General features: G+C 37.0%; 1 protein-coding gene across 2 annotated transcripts; it reads right to left on the minus strand.

Moving 5' to 3' along the window:
• Positions 1 to 636: 636 nt before the first annotated feature.
• Positions 637 to 18,780, minus strand: GNRHR (gonadotropin releasing hormone receptor). 2 transcript variants are annotated; one of them, XM_039219881.1, is made up of 3 exons: positions 18,262 to 18,780; positions 3,497 to 3,716; positions 637 to 881 (listed from the first exon to the last, which is right to left on the minus strand). In XM_039219881.1, the coding sequence occupies exons 1-3, from the start codon at positions 18,778 to 18,780 to the stop codon at positions 637 to 639; spliced, it is 984 nt and encodes a 327-aa protein (XP_039075812.1). The 2 variants fall into 2 exon arrangements, with proteins under 2 accessions (XP_039075812.1, XP_039075813.1); XM_039219882.1 differs by having other exon boundaries at positions 860 to 881; positions 3,497 to 3,588.
• Positions 18,781 to 20,058: the final 1,278 nt, after the last annotated feature.

Consider the following 20,058-nt stretch of genomic DNA (forward strand, 5'->3'; position numbering starts at 1 on the left):
GTCATGTGAGTGGAATGGATGGTGGGTTGGTTGCTGAATACTTCAAACTTCGGAATGCTTTTGGAATCAAAGAAAAAATTAGATGCATTGCATTATTGTCTTTTTTTTTTTTTTTTTTTTTTACCAGAGGCGGGAAGATTGATCTTATGATCAGGGGAAATACTCTCTGTGCTTTACATATTATTGTAGCATAAGATATAATTGGTGCTAAGCCCTTGGAAAAAAACTCTCAAAAGCATGGCTAGGTTAAGACTGTGTTATGGTTTCTCAGTCTTACTTTTTGGAATCTCTTTGCCTTAGGCTATGGCTATGTTAAGTATTTATACATTACTAGACATGGAGAAAGTGGTGAGAAACCTATATAATATATTATAGGATCTCAGAAAGGGCAGAAATTAGTTCAGTTTATGATTATGAGTGATATTTTATTGTTTTTCTTGAATTTTCTTCTTTGTATTTTTTCTTTATATTTGAATTTCTGACAGTGTGATTTCTCAAAGAATAAGAATGTTAACATAACATTAAACTCTGCTTTGTTTACATATAAAAATGCTGTTGCCTTTGTGTTTATTATTCTCATTTGATGAAATTCACTACCTTGCTCTTCTTTACATGATTTCCTACATATTCTACTGATTACAGAGAGAAATATCCATATATAAGTGGATCAAAGCATGGATTTAAAAGAGCAAAAAGAAAGAAGAAGTGATTTACTGGCTCAGACACCCTATTTAACATTTCAGGATCAAACCAGTACCAAATTCCCAGGACATAGTAGGGAGTCCAGCAGACAGTAAAGGAGGTAGCAAATGCAACTGTCATCTTTAGGGTCCTCAGCCGAGCTCTTGGTATATTGTTCTTAGACTGATTCAGTTGTAATTCTGTTAGATAGAGAAAAAAGTAGGTGTTTAAAGACCAATTTTATTACAAAACTAAAATGACAAAAACTGAGGACTGATGGATGTGGGGGGGAGGGGGGGATGGGCATGGAGGAGGACACTTGTGGGGATGAGCACTGAGTGTTATGTGGAAACTAATTTGACAATAAACTATTTGTAAAAAAAAAAAAAAAACTAAAATGGACAATAAAGGAAGAGAGAATCACTAATTCAAACTAATTATTGGAATAAGAACAATTTCCCAATATTTTTAATAATGATAATTTGTTTGAAAGGGATGTTAATGCTCCAGGTTTTCCACTGTGTTATGTCACATAATGAAGAGAAACGGTTAAAGATGACAGTGCTTTTAAAGATAAGTTTCCACCAAACTAATTTGGATTTGAAATGTGGAGGTACTCAAACTCTTAAAATATAAATTAACAAAAAAACTATAATAAAGTTGAGCTGAATTGAATTATCTGTTAACACAGAACCATACTTACTGAGTTTCTCTGACGGTAAGGATACTGAGGATCATGCATGGGTGAAAGAGTGTTGTCCAAAATTGTCTTTCTCAACCATGCTCTATGATATTCAGAATAGTTTCACTTTTCATACCAATAGATTGCTTAAAGTTCACAGATGTGTGTGTCTGTGTCTGTGTCTGTGTCTGTGTGCGTGCATAGTGTATGTGTGGTGTGTATGTGTGTGTGTGGTGTGTATGGTGTCTGTGTGTGTGGTATATGTGTGCTTACTGTGTGGCGTATGTGTGGTGTGTGTATGTTTTGTGTGGTGTGTGTGTGATGTGTGTGGTGTCTGTCTGTGTATGTGTATCATGTGTGTAGTGTATGTGTGGAGTTTGAGTGTGGAAATTCACTAGAGTTTAAGGGAAGTGCTGACTCTAACAGGCTGCTCGCATGAATTTTAACACTTAACTAACTGCAGTTGTAAAGTACTCAAAATCTTTTCTTCTACTTCATAATCCAGAACTGCTATTTTAAAGTAAAAATTACCCTCTAGGTGCTATATTATTTTTAGAGAAATAGATCATACTATTAAGCAGTAGCCATTTTGCAACTTCTTGTTCATTAATCACAAAACAGTGGAAATTGGAAGAAAACATTTATATGTGTGATGTTTTAATTATAAAATCAATTTTTAACTAGAAATGTTAAAATCAGGAATTTATTGAGTACAGATTGGTTATAGATTTTTGTCATACAAATGTAATTACCATTTACTCTGTACCTTGCTATGGACCTTGTTCTTTCATACATTATTTCACTTAGTCTTCAATATATGTAAACTTAATGCCATTAAGTCCTAAAGCAATCAATAGGAATAAACACTTTTAAAAAAGCATCTTGGCTTAGCACAGGGGCTGAATTTGAAAAAAAATATTGAACCTCCTACAACATACTGTATTTCTACCTCATTTGAAATACCATCGCATTTCATTATTGGTTTACTGTTTTACTGTCTTTTCTGCTAGACGGTAGCCTCCAGGAAAGTGGAATTGTTTACTGGGCTGTTTTATTCATCACGGTATCCACATCTATCACCATTTCTAGCAATATTAAGTAGTTAAGACATATTGGTTGAATAAATAAAAGATTAAATAGCTAAATCTATGTTATAATATTTAACTATTATTCTTTGCCTCTGCTGTTGTGTTTTTCTGCTTCTGCCTAGCTCACATTGCTTCAGATTCAGCCTTATTTAGGATTTATCTTCTTAGTCCCCATGTGCCCTTCTTAGATATCCTGTATAGAACTTAATTTCTCTAGGATAAGATTTTGAGGGCAAATTGTTTTTGCAGTATACTTTTTAAGAAGTATCAGATACAATTTTTTGATGGGAACTGTCCAAGTTTCTATTACAGAGCATCACCATAATTATTTCCCTTAGAAAACACCTGCTGAGAGTAATCACGCTACAGTAACTAAGATAATTTTCCAGTTAAGTTGTACCATGTATAACTTATTTATCATGATACTGATAACATGTCTTTTGGATGTTATGATGACATAGCCATGTTTACTTTGCAAATTCATAAATTTTAGTTTTTGTGAATGCACCAGATTACTGAAGCAAAAAAGGCACAACCACAGCTGTGATGATTCCGATAAAAGAGTCAATTACAACAGTATTTCACACACCAACACACGCACACATGCATATAAGCCCAGTTATGCTGTGTGGAATAGGGGATTTGAGTATGAAACAGAACAGCTGAATTTTAATGAGTCTCCTGGCTACCATTTAACGAGGTATACTTTGCAATATTCTAGAAATCAGGTGTTTGGTACAGTGTTGTAACGGCCCAGCAGGAGCAATTTGCCAATGCTTATACTAGTAAAATGAAGTAATTGTTCTTTCGTTCTTAATTTCATGGTACAAATTTAGAGCTTTGGGAAATACCAAATTACCTCATCTGTAAATTAAGAATAGTAACAGTATAATAAAAGTATTACCTCAGTGTGAATAGTAACTGAGTTAATGTATGCAAACTGCTTAGAATAGTGTCTGGCACATAGTGCATGTCACTCTGCTTTGAATATTGCTGTTTGAAACCTGATTGCCCACAATTAACACCAAGTCTAAGGAATACATACTGTGGGGATCTTGATGAAGGACCTGTGTCAGAGTGAAGATGATTTTTGCATTGCAGATTAACATGATGAGAAGAGGGATGATGAAAAGGCAGCTGAAGGTGAAAAAGTTATAAAAGGCCTGATGCCACCATTGTAGAAAACTGCAGTGTGTTACACATTGAGAAAAACCCTCTGTCTGTCCAGAGCTGTCTGCTAAGTGGATCATCCGGAAGATATATAACTGTGTGAGAAAAAGAAAACAATTAAAAGATGGTGTTACTTTCTTTCAAACAGTATTTGCATGTTTTCTTGAAAGTTTCTTCCTTCTGTATTCTCCAGGTCTTCTAACATGTTGTTGCCCAAAGCAATGGCTAATATTATCCCTGATATTATCCTTTTGGTGCTTCAGTGAGAAGTTGTATGTGGATCTTTACCTAAAAAATGTTTGGGTAATGTGAATAGATCTATAGGATTTTGGATTTTTTGGAAACTATTTCAACCTAGCAGAATGATCACCAACCAAGGATTTAAACATTGTTTGTATTTCAATTTCAGATACAATTATACTGAGTAAACTTTTTGCAAGTAATTTTGTCTATCATAATTGAAGCACCTAAAACTGTATCTAACAGTTAGAATGTGCTTCCAAAATACGTATTTAAATTTCAGTTTTGAAACAGAAAACCCCATTCAAATGGTCAAAGACACGAATAGACCACTCTCAAAAGATAAAACAGTGGCCCTTAAGCATGTGAAAAGATGTTCAACCTCACTTGTGGTAAGAAAAATGACTATTAAGGCTAGAGTGAAACGGCATTTTTCACTATCAAGATTGGCAAAAATTAAAAATAGCAACATAGTCTCATGGCTAGGTTGTAAGAAAATAGAGAATCTCTCACATTGCTAGTAGGAATGCAAATTGGCACAACCACTAGGGAGAAGGATTTGGCAATAGCTAGCATAACTACTTCTGCATTTACCTTTGACCCAGCAATTTGACATCCAAGAACTTATCCTGAAGATACACTCCCACCTCTTTTATATGAAAATACTTAGGCAGAAAATTATTCACTGATGCATTGTTTGTAATTGAAAAAACACCAAAAATAATGGAAATACCAATTCATGGAACAGTAGCTGAAGGAACTGTGGTGGACCACACAACAGAGTACTATACAGCTGCCAAAAAAAAAGTAAGGAAAATCTCTATGTATATTTATATGCATGTGCATGTGCATTTATTTTCTAACTCTGTCTTCAGGGAGCCTAGGAACAATGAAATCCCAGAGGCAATAAGCACATCCCACACTCTCGTACCCAGAACTTGTTTTCTAAATACCATTCTCTACCAAAGGGAACCAGAGGTCATTGGAGAGGTGGGTGAGCCCATGGCTGACAGGCAAACTGCAATATACGCTTGGAACAGTTTGGGCCAAAAAGCCAGGAACTACTAGAGGAATAGCAAAGCATGTCAAAAGGAGCTCTGGAGCCAGCTTGAAAGTACTCCCATTAGTCAAATATGGGACAGTTGGAGCATTGAAAACCAAAACCAAAAATTAAGGGAAAAAAACCCAGTTAAAGGAATGATTAGCTATTGAACAAAGGAAGAATCCATGACTTCAGGCTGATAGAAATTACAAAAGAATGACATCAAATAAATGGGGAGGTGACAAAAGCTCTTTGTTACTGTAGAGAGCCAACTAATAAATGTGTAAAGAATAATGAGAGTAGTGATTACCAAATGGTAATAATAAGTGATTCAGGCAAGAATCATCAATGGATAGGAAAAACAAGAATGAAGTTTGAAGAAAGCAAATATTAACATCATCTTGAAGTATCTACCTGCAAGATAGTTTTTCACCATAAAGAGTGAAAAAACTTTACAGTAGATAATAACCAAATAATTAAATTAACAGTGCCAATAATGGGGACCAGTTGATAGCATCTGCTTCCTTATATAATGCATTGAGAGGTACTCACCATCAGTTCTTTTTTATCTTGGATTATAACCTTGGAGTTTCTTTTGTTTTTTAATTAGCAATACTTGCACCCCTGATAAACCTCATTGGCTACGATACTGCCGCTGCGCAAAGCTGGATTTTCTTTTGTTAAGAGGAAAATTTTGGGACAGTTGCTGAGATATGAATAAGTTATATAGATTAAAATAGCATTTTGTCAGTGTTAATTTCATGATTTTTGATACTTGTACTGTGGGTATGTGCCAGAAAAAAAAGTATTAAAAGAGACATCATATCTGAATTTACTTTTAAATGATTTAGAATAAATGGTTATAGGAGACAAAGCAGATAAGCAAATCTAGTAAAATGTTAATATTTGGAGAAGCTGAGGGAAAGGTATTCCAGAAATCTTTGTATCATTCTTGCAATCTTTCTCTAAGTGTGAAGCTTTTGTTGTTGTTTTTGTTTTTTAAACACAAATTGAATCAACTATTAAAGAAATGTTGCAAAGATAACAGAGCAGTAGGGGGACCCTATGCTTGCCTCATCCATTAAACACAGCCAGATAAGGGGTGCCTGGGTGGCTCAGTTGGTTAAGTGTCTGACTTTGGCTCAGGTCATGATCTCGCAGTTTGTGAGTTCGAGCCCCACATCAGGCTCAGCACTGATGGCTGAGAGCCTGGAGCCTGCTTCAGAATATGTCTCCCTCTCTGTCTGCCCCTACCCCGTTCACACTGTCTCTATCTCTCAAATATAGATAAATATTTTAAAATTAAAAAAAAAAACACAGCCAGATAAATATCAAATCATTCTGAACACCCAGGAAATTGGTCTGAGGATTGAAAGACAAGCTGCACATCTGGAGGGAGGAAAATGACCACATAGTGGAAAGTAGGAGCTGCAGAGACTTGATTTGGGGGAGAAATGAATTATAGGTGCTGTGGAGGGGAGAGAGCCCTGATCACAGAGGGAGGAGAGAGAGAGAAAGCAGCACACAGGGGATCACGCACGCGTGCACACACATACACATACCCACCACTTCCCCCAAACCATTCACTGAGAAAAGGACATTGGCTGATTATCATAAGATTTTACAAGCAGCGGAGCTCAAAGTCTGAAGTTTTAGAGTCTACACCATTGCTGAGATCATGCCTGGCAGGCTTAGCAATGCTCTTGTGCAGAAGAAGGGTAGGGCCTGGGAGCAGACAGTGTGTTCTGAGGATCCTTTGGGTTGCACTGGGAAAGACATTTCCCCTTATTGGAGTGCATTTGGGAGAGGTGACACTGCCTCTCAGGGCACAAAAGAAACAGTGGGCACCATTGAGAGGTCCCATTAATTAGCATAGCAGCAAGAGGCACCTGCTGAGAGCAGCTAACCTGGAAGCCAGCTTTTGGCTGTGTTTTATCATAAACTCTGAGCCCCTGTGTGGTTGTGTGACTGCTTTTCTGGGACAAACCAGCACCAGCTACAGTGCAATGAGAACTTCCCCTAGAAGATCAGTGCAGGTCCCTAAAATTTGGAGTTTGGAAACCCAGCCGCATTCCTGAGCTAAAACACAGGAGCACTGTACCAGATAGCTCAGACATAGACAACATAAAGGCAAGATTCTGATGGAAGCCTGGGATACAAGAGTGGAGACTGTCACTCTTCTGTGAGGGCAGAAATGAGGGCAGTTCTTCAGTGAGGAACACAGCACCCCCCAGGGGAGGCTGGAGCTGCTTACATCAAGCACTGCCCCACTGTGCTCTGCAGGTGCATCTCTACTAGGGCAAGTCAGCCTGAGAACCAGTGCAGCAGGCCCCTCTCCCAGAAGAATGGCACAAGCCCCTCACCGCAACTCCCCCCACTGTATGCACCAAGTCTACCGATCATAGGGAAACAGGATCTTGGCTTTTCTAACAAGTAGACCAAAACCAACTAGTTAAAAGTTGCCACAACAGGATAAGTTCCAAACACTCCCCACTGAGGGCAAGAAGAAACTCTGCAAAAGACTGATCTGAGGGAAAGAGCAGACAAAACACCACAGCAGAGTGCACACAGCATACACCAAAAAACTTTCTGAAGCACCAGGCCCTGGACAGTATATGACCTCTTCTTAATATTGCCATTATACCCAGAAGCAGGAAACATAGCAGTGTTTCCTAACAACAGAAGACAGAGAATTAGGCAAATGCCAAAATGGAAAAATTCATCCCCAAAGAAAGAACAAGAAGGGGTCACAGCCAGGGATCTAACCAAAACAGGCTTGAAAAAAGCATAGAAGACCCTAGGGATTCCCCTATTGCAGAGATAAAAGAATTAAAAATCAGTCAAGCCAAAATAAAAGATGTTATGCAGAACTGAGTGGTGTGATGACGACAAGGATGGAAGAAGCTAAGGAAACAATAAGTGCTCATAGAAGATAAAATTATGGAAAATAATGACGTTGAAAAGAAGCAGGGAAAGAAAAATATTAGATTACAAATATAGACTTAAGGAACTCAGTAACTCCAGAAAGCATAATAACATTTGTATCATAGGAGTTCTAGAAGAAGAGAGGGAAAAAGGGGGCAGAGGTTTATTTGAGTAGATTATAGCTGAAAATTTCCCTAATCTGGGGAAGGAAACAGACATTGAAATCCAGGAGGCATAGAGGACCCCCATCAAAATCAGCAAAAGGAGGCCAACACTGAAACATACTAGTACACTTTGCAAAATATACAGAAAAGCAAAGAATCCTGAAAGCAGGAAGGGAATAAAGTCCTTAACCTACAAAGGAAAACAAATAAGTTTTACAGCAGATCTTTCCACAGAAACTTGCCAGGCCAGAAGGGAATGGTATGATATCTTCAATGTGCTGAATGGGAAAAATATTTAGCCATGAATGCTTTATCCTACAATACTGTCATTCAGAATAGGAGTGATAAAGAATTCCCCAGGTAAACAAAAAATAAGAGTTTGTGACCACTACACCAGCCCTGCGAGAAATATTAAAGGGGACTTTTTAAGTGGGAAAGAAATACCAAAAGCAACAAACATTAGAAAGGAACAGAGAAAATCTCCAGAAACAGTGAATTTACAGGTTACTAAATTCATATCTATCAATGATTACTCTGGATGTAAAATTGACTAAATGCTCCAAAGACAATGGTAACAGAATGGATTAAAAATAAGACCCATCTCTGTGCTGCCTACAAGAGATTCATTTTAGACCTAAAGACACCTGCAGGTTGAAAGTGAATGGATGGAGAACAATTTATCATGCTAATGGACATCAAAAGAAAGCCGGAGTAGCCATACTTATATCAGACAAACTAGATTTTAGAACAAAGAGTGTAACAAGTGATGAATAAGGACACTGTATCATAAGTAAAGAATCTATTCAACAAGATCTAAGAATAAGATCTAAGAATAGATCTATTAAGATCTAAATATTTATGCCCCCAATTTGAGAGCACCGAAAGATATAAATCAATTAATAACAAACATAAAGAAATTCATTGATAATAATACAATAATAGTAGGGGAATTAAACACCCACTGACAGCATGGACAGATCATCTAAGCAGATCAACAAAGAACATTGGCTTTGAATGACATGCTGGACTGTAGGATTACATAGACTTAACAGATATATTCAGAACATTTCACCCTAATGCAGCAGAATATACATCCTTTTGAGTTACATGGAATATTTTACAGAAGAGATCACATACTGGGTCACAAATCAGGTCTTAACAAGTACAAAAAGATGGAGATCACACCAAGCACATTTTAAGACCACAACGCTATGAAACTTGCAGTCAACCACAAGAAAAAATCTGGAAAGTCCACAAATACATGGAGATTAAAGAACATCCTACTAAAGAATGAATCGATTAACTAGGAAATTAAAGAAGAAATAAAATAAATATATGGAGAAAAATGAAAATGAAAATATGACAGTCTGAAATTTTTGGGATATAAGCAAAGGTCATCAAAAGAAAGAAGCATATACCAGTACAGGCCTACCTTAAGAAGCAAGAAGAGTCTCAAATACATAAGCTAACCTTACATCTAAAGGAACTAGAAAAGGAACAGCAAATAAAGTCTAAAGTTAGCAGAGGGAGGGACATAATAAAGGTTAGAGCAGAAATAAATGATATGGAAACAAACAAAACAGCAGAACAGATGAAACTAAGAGCTGGTTCTTGGAATAAATTAATAAAATTGATACACCTTTAACTAGACTTATCAAAAAGAAAAGAGAAAGGACCTAAATAAATAAAATCACAAATGAAAGAGAAAAAATCACAACCAACACTACAAAAATCAAACAATTATAAGAGAATATTAGGAAAAATGATATGTCAATGAACTGGGCAATCTGAAGAAATGGATAAATTCCCAGAAATATGCAAACTACCAAAACTGAAACAGGAAGGAGGAATAAAAAAATTGAACAGATTCATAACCAATAAGGAAATTAAATCAGTAATCAAAAAATCTCCCAACAAACAAAAATCCAGGGCCAGAATTCCTAGGAGAATTCTATAAAAACGTTTAAAGAAGAGTTAATACCTATTCTTCTCAAACTGTTCCAAAAAGAGAAGAAGAAATAGAAAGAAACTTACAAGCTCATTCTACAAGGCAAGTATTACTTTAATTCCAAAATCAAAGACTCCACCAAACGCCGGTATCTCTGATGAACATGGATGCAAAATTTCTCAACAAGATACTAGCAAATCAAATCCAACAGTACATTAAAGGAATTATTCACTACAATCAAGTGGGATTCATCACTTAGCTGCAGACGTGATTTAATATTTGCACATCAAACAATGTGATACACCACATTAATAAAAGAAAGGACAAGAACCATATGATCCTCTCAATAGATGCAGAAAAAGCATTTGACAAAAGACAGCATCCATTCTTCATGAAAACCCTCAACAAAGTAGGAATAAATGAACATATGTCAACATCATAAAAGCCATGTATGAAAAACCCATAGCTATTTTTCCCATCCTCAATGGGAAAAAACAGTGCTTTTCCCTCTACAGATTAATAAGACAGAGATGTCTACTCTCACCAATGTTATTTACGATAGTGCCGTTGTCCTAGCCTCATCAATCAGAAAGAAAGACAGTAAAATGAAATAAAAGGTATTCAAATTGGCAAGGAAGAAACCAAACTTTTACTATTCATAGACAACATGCTACTCTATGTAGAAAAACCAGTTTCAGGTATTTTTTTCAAGGCCAAAATAGTATTTTCAAATTAATCCACTAGAGGGCGCAAAATGATCATATCATCAAATTTAAAACTCAGAAACTCAATTCAGCTAATTCTATTTTATAATCCAGATCTTTTTCCGCATCACAAAGTAACCATTTAAGTTTTCCATACTTCTTTGCAGTTTGACTTTTAAATTTAAAGTTTAGTTTTGAATTTGACCGAACAGATGTTGTGAATCTTTGGAAGGGTTACTTTACAAACAATTTGAGAATCTAGTATTTCTTTAAAGCCTTGGGTACTTCTCTCTTCTCTTCCCAATTATACTTGGACCCACTTGACCTGAGTTTGACTTTCTCTTCTGCACTAGGCGACATTTTCACTGTAATATTTAATCTTTTTTAAGTTAATATGATAAAGCTTTCAATAAAATGACTTTTTTTTTTTTTTTTCTGGTACAAAAAGGTGATTTTATTAAGGCACTGGAACAGGACCTGTGGGCAGAAGAGCTGCTCTGGACCCTGAGGAGAGACTGATTATGACCTTGGGAGTTGGGGGAGGTAAAGTCAAAGGGAAGTTTCCCAAGTGATTTTCACAGGCTAAAGAAGATTCACAGGATCCTGGGGGTCTAGCCATTGTCAGGCTAAGGTTGTTTTTCTCTCTAGCAAAACATTAACTTTAAGACAGTAGGGAGTTCCTGGAGAAAATGTATACTATGCCTGCCTCAAGTATTTGTCAATGGGATGCAGGTTTTAAGGAAATTTAATTTGACTTTGAAATAAAGTACTATGATTTGAGCTTCTGGTTATCATCTTCATTTAATAAGTGCTTATTTTTAAAGCAACTCCGTGTTCAAAAACTACACTAGGTGATCTCTGACATAAAAGATGAACCAGATATATCCTGTTATCAGAGAATTTAAAATTTGATAGGGGAGGGGCGCCTGGGTGGCTTAGTCGGTTAAGCTTCCGACTTTCGCTTGGGTCATGATCTCGCGGTTCGTGGGTTCGAGCCCCGCGTCGGGCTCTGTGCTGACTGCCAGCTCAGAGCCTGGAGCCTGTTTCAGTCTGTGACTCCCTCTCTCTCTGACCCTCCCCTGCTCAAGCTGTCTCTCTCTCTCTCCTAGAAATAAATAAAACATTAAAAAAAAATTTGATAGGGGAGATATAGCATGGTTGTGACACCTGTTATACACACTAGGTAGACCGTGATAAGTGATTAAAGAGTGATATGGTAAAGTTTATGGCAATTCAGAACCTTACTTGCCCATTAATAGTTTAGGCTAAGTTCAGTTTATTTTGTGCTCCAAGGTCATGTTCATCTGAATGATTAATATAGGGATCAACTTTACTTTGTGGGTCTTTTTTATTTTTTGGGGGTCTTTGGATTATATTTCTTTAATTTTTTTGTTTCTCCTTTCTTCTCCCTGACCTCAGTTCTCACCAGTGTTTGCTTTTTGCCATAACTAAGAGAAGTATGTTTTCCTTCTTTACAGTCATTTGCAGATGCTTCTTGGAGTATTATTTTTAACCCTGACTATACCCCAGACTAATTTCATTATTGCCTAATCTTTTCCAGAGGTAATTATCTTTAATACTATTTTTAAATGTTTATGTATTTTGAGAGGAAAAGAGCATGAGCAAGCAAAGGAGGTGCAGAGAGATGGAGAGAGAGAGAATCCTAAGTAGGCTCCACTGTGTCAGTATAGAGCGCGATGCCGGGCTTGAACCCATGAACAGTGAGATCATGACCTGAGCCAAAACCAAGTGTCAGACACTTAGCCAACTGAGCCATCCAGACATCCCTAAGAGGGAATTATCTTTAGGTGATGTACTTCAGTTTCCTCATCTATAAAAGGGACATGTTAATAGTTTTTACCTCTAGGAGCTGTGAAGACAATTAAATGAGTTAATACTTGCAAAGTATTTCTAATAATGCTCGGCACACAGCACTGTATGAGTTATAACCATTATTATCAAAAATTCAAGGCATACAATTTATAAATGAATATTCATATATATATTTATTTATATATTTGTAAATGTATACCATATGTTTTTTTCCTTACAGCTCTTAGCATACATTCTGAACTTAAGACTTTCCTACCATTTCTTTCTACATCATCCTACAAGAAAAAACGAAATCAACAACATGGCATAGTGTGATATAGTGTAGTATTTAAAAGCTATGGGTGTGGAGTTAACTGGATGTAATGACACCCACACTTACTAGAAAGTAATCTTGGGCATTTTATATAACATTCTTAACCTTAGTTTCTTTATGAATAAAAAAAGATAATAATTGTGTCCAATACATAGGGTTGTTGGGAGCCTTACATGAAATAACGCATGCAAAAGGATTTAGCATTCCCCAGCACATATTTTTATGTCTTCAATAACTAACATTTATAATCATCATCGTTACTGTTGTTATTTATGTATTTAGTATGCTATTACTATGTTCCAGTATAGTTCTTGGCATATTGTGCATGTGTGATAAGTATTTATTGAACTTAAGCTGCTTGTCAAGTTCAGAAACACATTCCAGACTGTCAAGTGCATTCTGTGTGTCAAGGCAAGCCTCTGCACATCTTCAGGACACATACCTTTTTTTTGTTTTAATGTTTATTTTTGAAGACTCTTTTTTTAATGTTTTATTTATTTCTGAGAGAGAGGGAGACAGCGTGAGCAGGGGAGGGTCAGAGAGAGAGGGAGACACAGAATCTGAAGTAGGCTCCAGGCTCTGAGCTAGCTGTCAGCAGCACAGAGCCCGACTAGGGGCTCAACCCCACAAACCATGAGATCATGACCTGAGCCAAAGTCAGATGCTTAACCAACTGAGCCACCCAGGCACCCCTTAAGTGTTTGTTTATTTTTGAGAGAGTGCAGGCAGGTAAGGTACAGAGAGGGGAGAACAGAGGATCTTTAGCGGTTCTGTCCCCCCAATGTGGGGCCCACACTCAATGAACTACAAGATCATGACCTGAACTGAACCAGATGCTTAAGGGACTGAGCCCCTCGGGTGCCCCCAGGCCACGTATATTTACACCAAAGACTGAAAGGATATCTCATGTATCATGCCTTCTGACCTGAGTTAATGATAGAATTTAAAAGATGTCAGAATGTAATGCTCCATATTAACACAGATAAGCTAGAGTTATGAACTTCTGCAAACAGTCTGCTACTCTAGAGCTCTTGTGGTGGTAGATGGCTGTCATTGGAAACCATGTGATTTGTATTAGATATGGACACATCTAATCCAGGAAATATTTTCTCCTCAACACGCACTTACCAGCCTCACAACACATAGTCTTAAAGCAGATTGCCTTTCAGGTCATGTTTGTTCCTTCTCTTTCTTTCCCCTTCCCTTCTTTTTTCTTTCTCCTTCTTCCCTCCTTGCCTCCCTCATTGTCTTCCTCCTTCCCTCCTTGCCTCCCTCTTCCTTCCTTCGTTCCTTCCTTCCTTCCTTATTTTACTGTTACAAATGATATATTTAAGACTAGAATTATATGCATTAGCATATGAGCAGGATAACCTGGTGACTAGGGGGTAGATTGGCTGAACTTACTTATTAGTCAGAATGAATGTTATAATTTTGAGAAATAGGAAATAATCTTTATGTAAGCAATTCTCTTTACTGTCTCTTAAAGCATCATTTAATTTTCATACTCATATTTCCCTACTATTTTATCTCCTGACTTTTTAAAAATTTTTTATTTAAAAAATTATTTTAAAAAACTTTTAAATTTATTTCTGAGAGACAGAGAGAGAGCATGAGCAGGGGAGGGTCAGAGAGAGAGGGAGGTACAGAATCTGAAACAGGCTCCAGGCTCTGAGGTAGCTGTCAGCACAGAGCCCAATGTGGGGCTTGAACCCATGAACCGTGAGATCACGACCTGAGCTGAAGTCGGACGCTTAACCAACTGAGCCATTCAGGAGCCCCTCTCCTGACTTCAAAAATGTTATTATGAACAAGGGAATGAAAACAGGAGGAGAGGGAAAAATGAACATTAACAGTGTCTAAAACACTGCTCATGTTCTCTCTCTCTCTCAAAATAAATAAACTTAAAAAAATGAAGTGGAATGGAATTGAATATTTTATGAAAAATTTTCCCAGTTATTGGTGTGTGAGGAACAGACAAAGTCCCAATGTAGTATGCATTTCTTTTTTTTTTTAATGTTTATTTATTTTTGAGAGAGAGAAAGACAGCGTGAGCAGGTGAGGGACAGAGGGAGAGAGAGAGAGAGAGAGAGAGAGATAGAGAGAGAGAAAATTGGAAGCAGGCTCCAGGCTCTGAGCTGTCTGTCAGCAGATGTGGGGCTTGAACTCCTGAACTGTAAGATCATGACCTGAGCTGAAGTCAGACACTTAACTGAGCCACCCCGGTGCCCCTGTAGTATCCATTTCTTACTGCCAGAAAGGTTGGCATTACTTTCAAAGTTTCTCTTTGTATGTTCTCTGATACGCAGGGTGGGGGTAGTAACATGGCTGTTACATGCTACACAGAGTAAGGTTTTTCAGGAAACTTTGGCAAAGTGTTTTACAAATGTAATCTGCTACTGAAAGTAAGGATGAATCATGTGTTTTACCAAATAAAATAATACCATCATTTTCTGTGGCCCATATTCACATAAATCTCTTAGGAAGAGTGATGTATTTGAGGTCAGGCTATTGCATGAAAATCCTAAACAATTCAAATTTGATTTCATAATTTCTTTTTACTACATCAAGATAGATAATTATTTGACACTATCTTTCTATTATTGCTGTGACATACTTAGATGATGATAATTGAATTAATAAATCAATATTTTTATTATAGCCTCTGGGACAGTGCTTTAGAGAAGACTGAAGTTGTTCATTTGCATTCAGTTATTATCACAAATTGACCTATTCCTACTTCTTCAGACTTTCATCAGTATCCTAACTTACCAACTACTTTCCAAATGACTATACTTATACAAAGACCTTATATTGGTATTATTATGGCCTAAAGCAAATGTTATCAGCTCTTTTCACAGCCTGCCTTCCCTCCCCATTCAAACAGAGAAACAAACAAACAGCCACTCTTTTTCTCAACCTACCTGTCTATTTCAGTGGTTTTACTGTTAAAACTCCTTGGCTAAAAACATTAGAGCTTTAGTTTATACGTCTCTCTTTATCAACTCCCTAAATCCAATTTGTTGCCAAGCCTTGTTTTTTGTTTGAAATGTCCCTCTTAAAATCAGTGCTCTCTGTGGCGCCTGGGTAGCTCAGTTGGTTAAGCATCCAACTTCGACCCAGGTCACGATCTCACAGATCAGAGCCCAGAGCCTGCTTCAGATTCTGTGTGTATCTCTCTCTCCCTCTGCCCCTCCCCTGCTTCCACTCTGTCTCTGTCTCTCTCAAACATAAATAAAACATTAAAAAAAAATCAGTGCTCTCTGAGGCCACCATAGCCACCAATGTAATCATTTCATTGCCAGAAAATCCTGAAAAGGTTTCCCTGTTTCTTGCAATTATTTGGCTCTATGGAAATTTTCTTAAAATATTTTTGTTAAAAAATCATTTTATTTCTTGCATTGGACTCACAAAGGATGGATGGCTCCCACATTAATTTCAGAATTCCCCCTCGCTCTCTATGTCTTCTATAATATAGGTCCATTATAGCCTTCACTCATTGATTTATTTAGCCAAATTTTTTTTTTAAGGAAAAGGTGAAGGATTTCTTTGCTCTGAAGAGAAATTAGATCATCTGAACACTTACAATCTATGTTTTTGCTAGTTGTCCTATTATGTACAGTGAATGTTAGTGAAAGTTGAACACAACATAGTCTCCACCATTTAAGAGTGTATTCCTTAACGACAAAGACAAGCAAATGCATAATCGTGATGTTTTATGACAGAGTGCACTGGGCAGTGGAAGACAAGGGAGCAACCACCAAATGTGAGATCCTGGTGGTGTCACCTCTCAATCTGTCACTTCAGCCAGACAAGTCTTCTCTGAAAATTAATCACACATTTCAACCTTTGCTGAAAAATACATGTGATCCCTGACTGATTTTTCCCTCCAAATACCATTCACTTGAAAAAACTCAGCTTATCCTACTTTTTTCTTAAATACTTCCTTCACCATTTCAACTCTTACTCATCTCTGCTCCCTATAATTGTACTAGGTTTTTAAAAATGCTTAGTATATAGTTGTATTAGTTTTATAAAAGTTTTGTCACCACAACCGAATTGTATTTTATTGGAGGGCTGTTTCTTTCAAACCATCAGTATCACGCTCCGTGTGAAGAATCTAACTTGTTTATTTTTCCCAAGAAAAACAGTAAATAGGCAACATAATCTTACTTTAAAGAAACAAAATGGAAAACTTCAGCCATAAGACTTAGCTAAATAATCTCATTTCGGGAGGCATATCTACTAAACCTATTCTTGTATATTCAGTCACTGTGAGAATTGTCATATGCTTTTCTCCAGCAAAGTCAAAGCATTGTAATTTTTCCCATTTCTCCTGCCATAAAACACACCCTAATTAAATTGATCTAATATCCAAAAAATATTAGTTAAGTGAGGAATTGGTGAGAACATTTGGTGACCCAACTTTCTAGTGGTTTACTGTATTTAGTGAGTTCTGCATGGCAGGATTTCTGTTGTTGTTGTTGTTGTTTGTTTCTTCTTTTTGTTTTTTAAATCACCTGGCCTGTTTAGAATGTCTAGATAAATTCCCTTTGGAGTAGCAAAGTTTTGGAACATCCTGGTTAACCTTGATGCCACTTCTTAACACATCCTTGTACCCTGGGTTCGTCATCATACGATACATTTACAGCATAGAGACAACTTATTCATCTGTTATTAGAGGATCTTTGCTATTTGTAAGACTGGGTCCTTTTCTTCAGAGATATGACTGCTGAAAAAAGGCAGATTCCACAGGCCACTTAACCAGTTTGCTTCTGATGAGGGCAATCTGGTGCGATATCTGCCTGTACTTGATTTTGCTAACAGCCTCTTATAGTCTAAACTTCTAGAAAAGCTCAAGTCAATCTCAGAGAAATAATTCAAATTTCAGAAGTTCGGGTTTTCCCACTTTTCCTCTTTTTTCAGTGCCACCCAGCTGCAAACTCCAGAACGACATACTAGTTGAGAATAATTTTAAGTTGTGACAGAAACAGATTAGTTTCCACTTAAGAAATCCCAAGTAAGACCATTATAAATACTTTCTACCTATGTAAATGTCATAGTTCCTAAATATTCTCTACATTTACCATATCAACCAGAGCAAAAAGAGAACTAGAGGAAAGAATAAGATGGGGACGAGGTCAAATTGGACAATAGCCACATTTTTTGAGGAGCATTTACCATGTACCAGAGATTATGCTAGACACCTTAATACATTGTTCTTTTTATTTTCACAAAAGTTCCATAACACAGGCATTACCTCCACTTTATAAATGAAGGAACTGAACCCCAGAGAAGCTACAAAAAATTGCCCAAGGTAACAGAGCCAGGATTAAACTGCACTCTCGAAATTCCAGAGTCCAAACTCCCAAAGATAATACAATATTGCTTTTGACATACAATCATACATTACCCAAGGTTAGACAGGAAATCTGTGATTGCCATATCCTAACAGGTTCATGATAATGGTTTACCTGTGGTCCAGCAAGGATGCTACTGAGGAGCCAGGCCAAGCCGATCATGGACTGCCCGAGCTTGCCATTGGTCTTCACAGCTAGAGGCCTCGTGATGGCCAGGAAGCGGTCCAGGCTGATCACTACCATCATGAAGGCTGGGGCATACATGGAGAAAAGCTTCAGATAGCTGAGGACTTTGCAGAGGAGCTCTCCAGCGTACCACTGGACTGTAATGTTCCACATCCCATCTAGTGGCATGACAATCAGAGTCTCCAACAGGTTGGCTAAGGTCAGATGTTTTAAAAGCATCTTCATTCTTGAGAGCTTTTTTCCTTTCTCTTTCTTCTGAGTCCACTTCTGAAGTTTCAACAAGAAAGAAGCATTAAAAGTTGTAGATAGTAGAAAAAGGAAGAAAGTAACTGTCACTCGGATCTTTCCAGATAAGGTCAGGGTGGGGAGGTTGCCCTGCATCAGTGGGATACTGTTGTTTATGGCTGAGCAGTGATTCTGATTCTGTTCAGGAGAGGCACTTGCCATACCTCCTGACTGATAGAGCTTCGAGCCCTGTGTTTCTGGCACTTCTGACGTTTTATCGTAACCTAGTCCAAAGCCCCGTTTTATTTCTGCCTCCTTTAGATGGAAATGTCACAGGTGTAGATTTATGTCAAATTTTGTCCCTGAGCTGCCTTATATTGAATGTAAAAGATCAAGGTGAACTTGTTTTGTGGGCTAGTAATCCAACAGAGTGCTAAAACAGAACATGTCAAACACATTGTGAGGGCCAAATGTAACCGTAGTACCTCAGCAGATGGCCTGGTTTTCACAACATTTTTCCTAAGTAGAGAAGGACACTTGAAGCTTAATTTTGAATTTAAAATCCACTCATGCTATTATGCACACAACTTTAATAAGGAGATTCCCTTAAAACTATTAAGTGTTATTATTCTGTCCAAGAGATATAAAATTAAAATGAAAAATACTCCAAAAGAACTAGGCCCAGTTCAAATCTGTTGTTTTAAGAAATTAATTCATTTCTCAAAAGCATTGGTTTTCTTTTCAATCACATGCTGCTGTACATTGAAACACTAGACAACATATTTATGTTCATTTAAAACCATCCTCCACAAAATGTCAACTTAATACGTTAACAGAATTAATTTGATCTAATAGAAATTAGCCTGCATTCAAATTTATCTATCAGTCTTAATGGTCAGACTGTCCATACTTAGGTTGGAGTAAAAGTGATTAATTTTTAAAATTATTGCCTTGATTTTATTATTGTTTAAATACTATACTTTCCATTATTGCATATTATTCATAGGGTAGCTAATATTGGAGAGAGTACTATATAAATGCTGTAATCACATTTATATATTTATATACAATATGAATATTCACTTAAATTCCTTTATATGTTATCTGATCATTTCAAATTGGGGCCACTTCAAAACTTTCTCTGTGTTGCTGCTTTACCTTTCATGGTGAGTGCTTAATGATGTTATTTACCAATACTGATATAACTTACACTAGAATTATTAAATCACTAGGTTGATTCAACTTATATCAACCAGTTTGCTTTTGTGGCAGCTAAAGCAGGAATGTTAAGCGTGCAGGTGAGTCTTTTGACTTAGACGGTCCATTCTTGTAGGTTCATTTATTTGTTTTTTTCTGTCTTATATTTGTTTATTTAATAAGTAGTAGCTATATATGCTCTTAGCCTTTGCTGGTGATAAAACATGCACGTGGCAGCATCCGTGCCCTGAAGGAGCATATTTGCTACTACAGAAGAATACATAAGAGTATTGGATATGTCTT

The sequence above is a fragment of the Hyaena hyaena genome, unplaced genomic scaffold (genome assembly GCF_003009895.1).
Source record: "Hyaena hyaena isolate Hyena2069 unplaced genomic scaffold, ASM300989v1 scaffold_846, whole genome shotgun sequence".
Classification (NCBI taxonomy): Eukaryota; Metazoa; Chordata; class Mammalia; order Carnivora; family Hyaenidae; genus Hyaena; species Hyaena hyaena.

What these genes read in the sequence shown, in the direction of transcription:
- GNRHR (XM_039219881.1), bottom strand. Translation starts at nt 18,780, where the DNA reads ATGGCAAGTGCCTCTCCTGAACAGAATCAGAATCACTGCTCAGCCATA. An exon ending in GCATCCTTGCTGGACCACAG is followed by an intron (nt 3,717 to 18,261) that starts GTAAACCATTAT and finishes TTTCTCACACAG; the next exon opens with TTATATATCTTCCGGATGAT. An exon ending in CCTTCATCAAGATCCCCACA is followed by an intron (nt 882 to 3,496) that starts GTATGTATTCCT and finishes TCTATCTAACAG; the next exon opens with AATTACAACTGAATCAGTCT.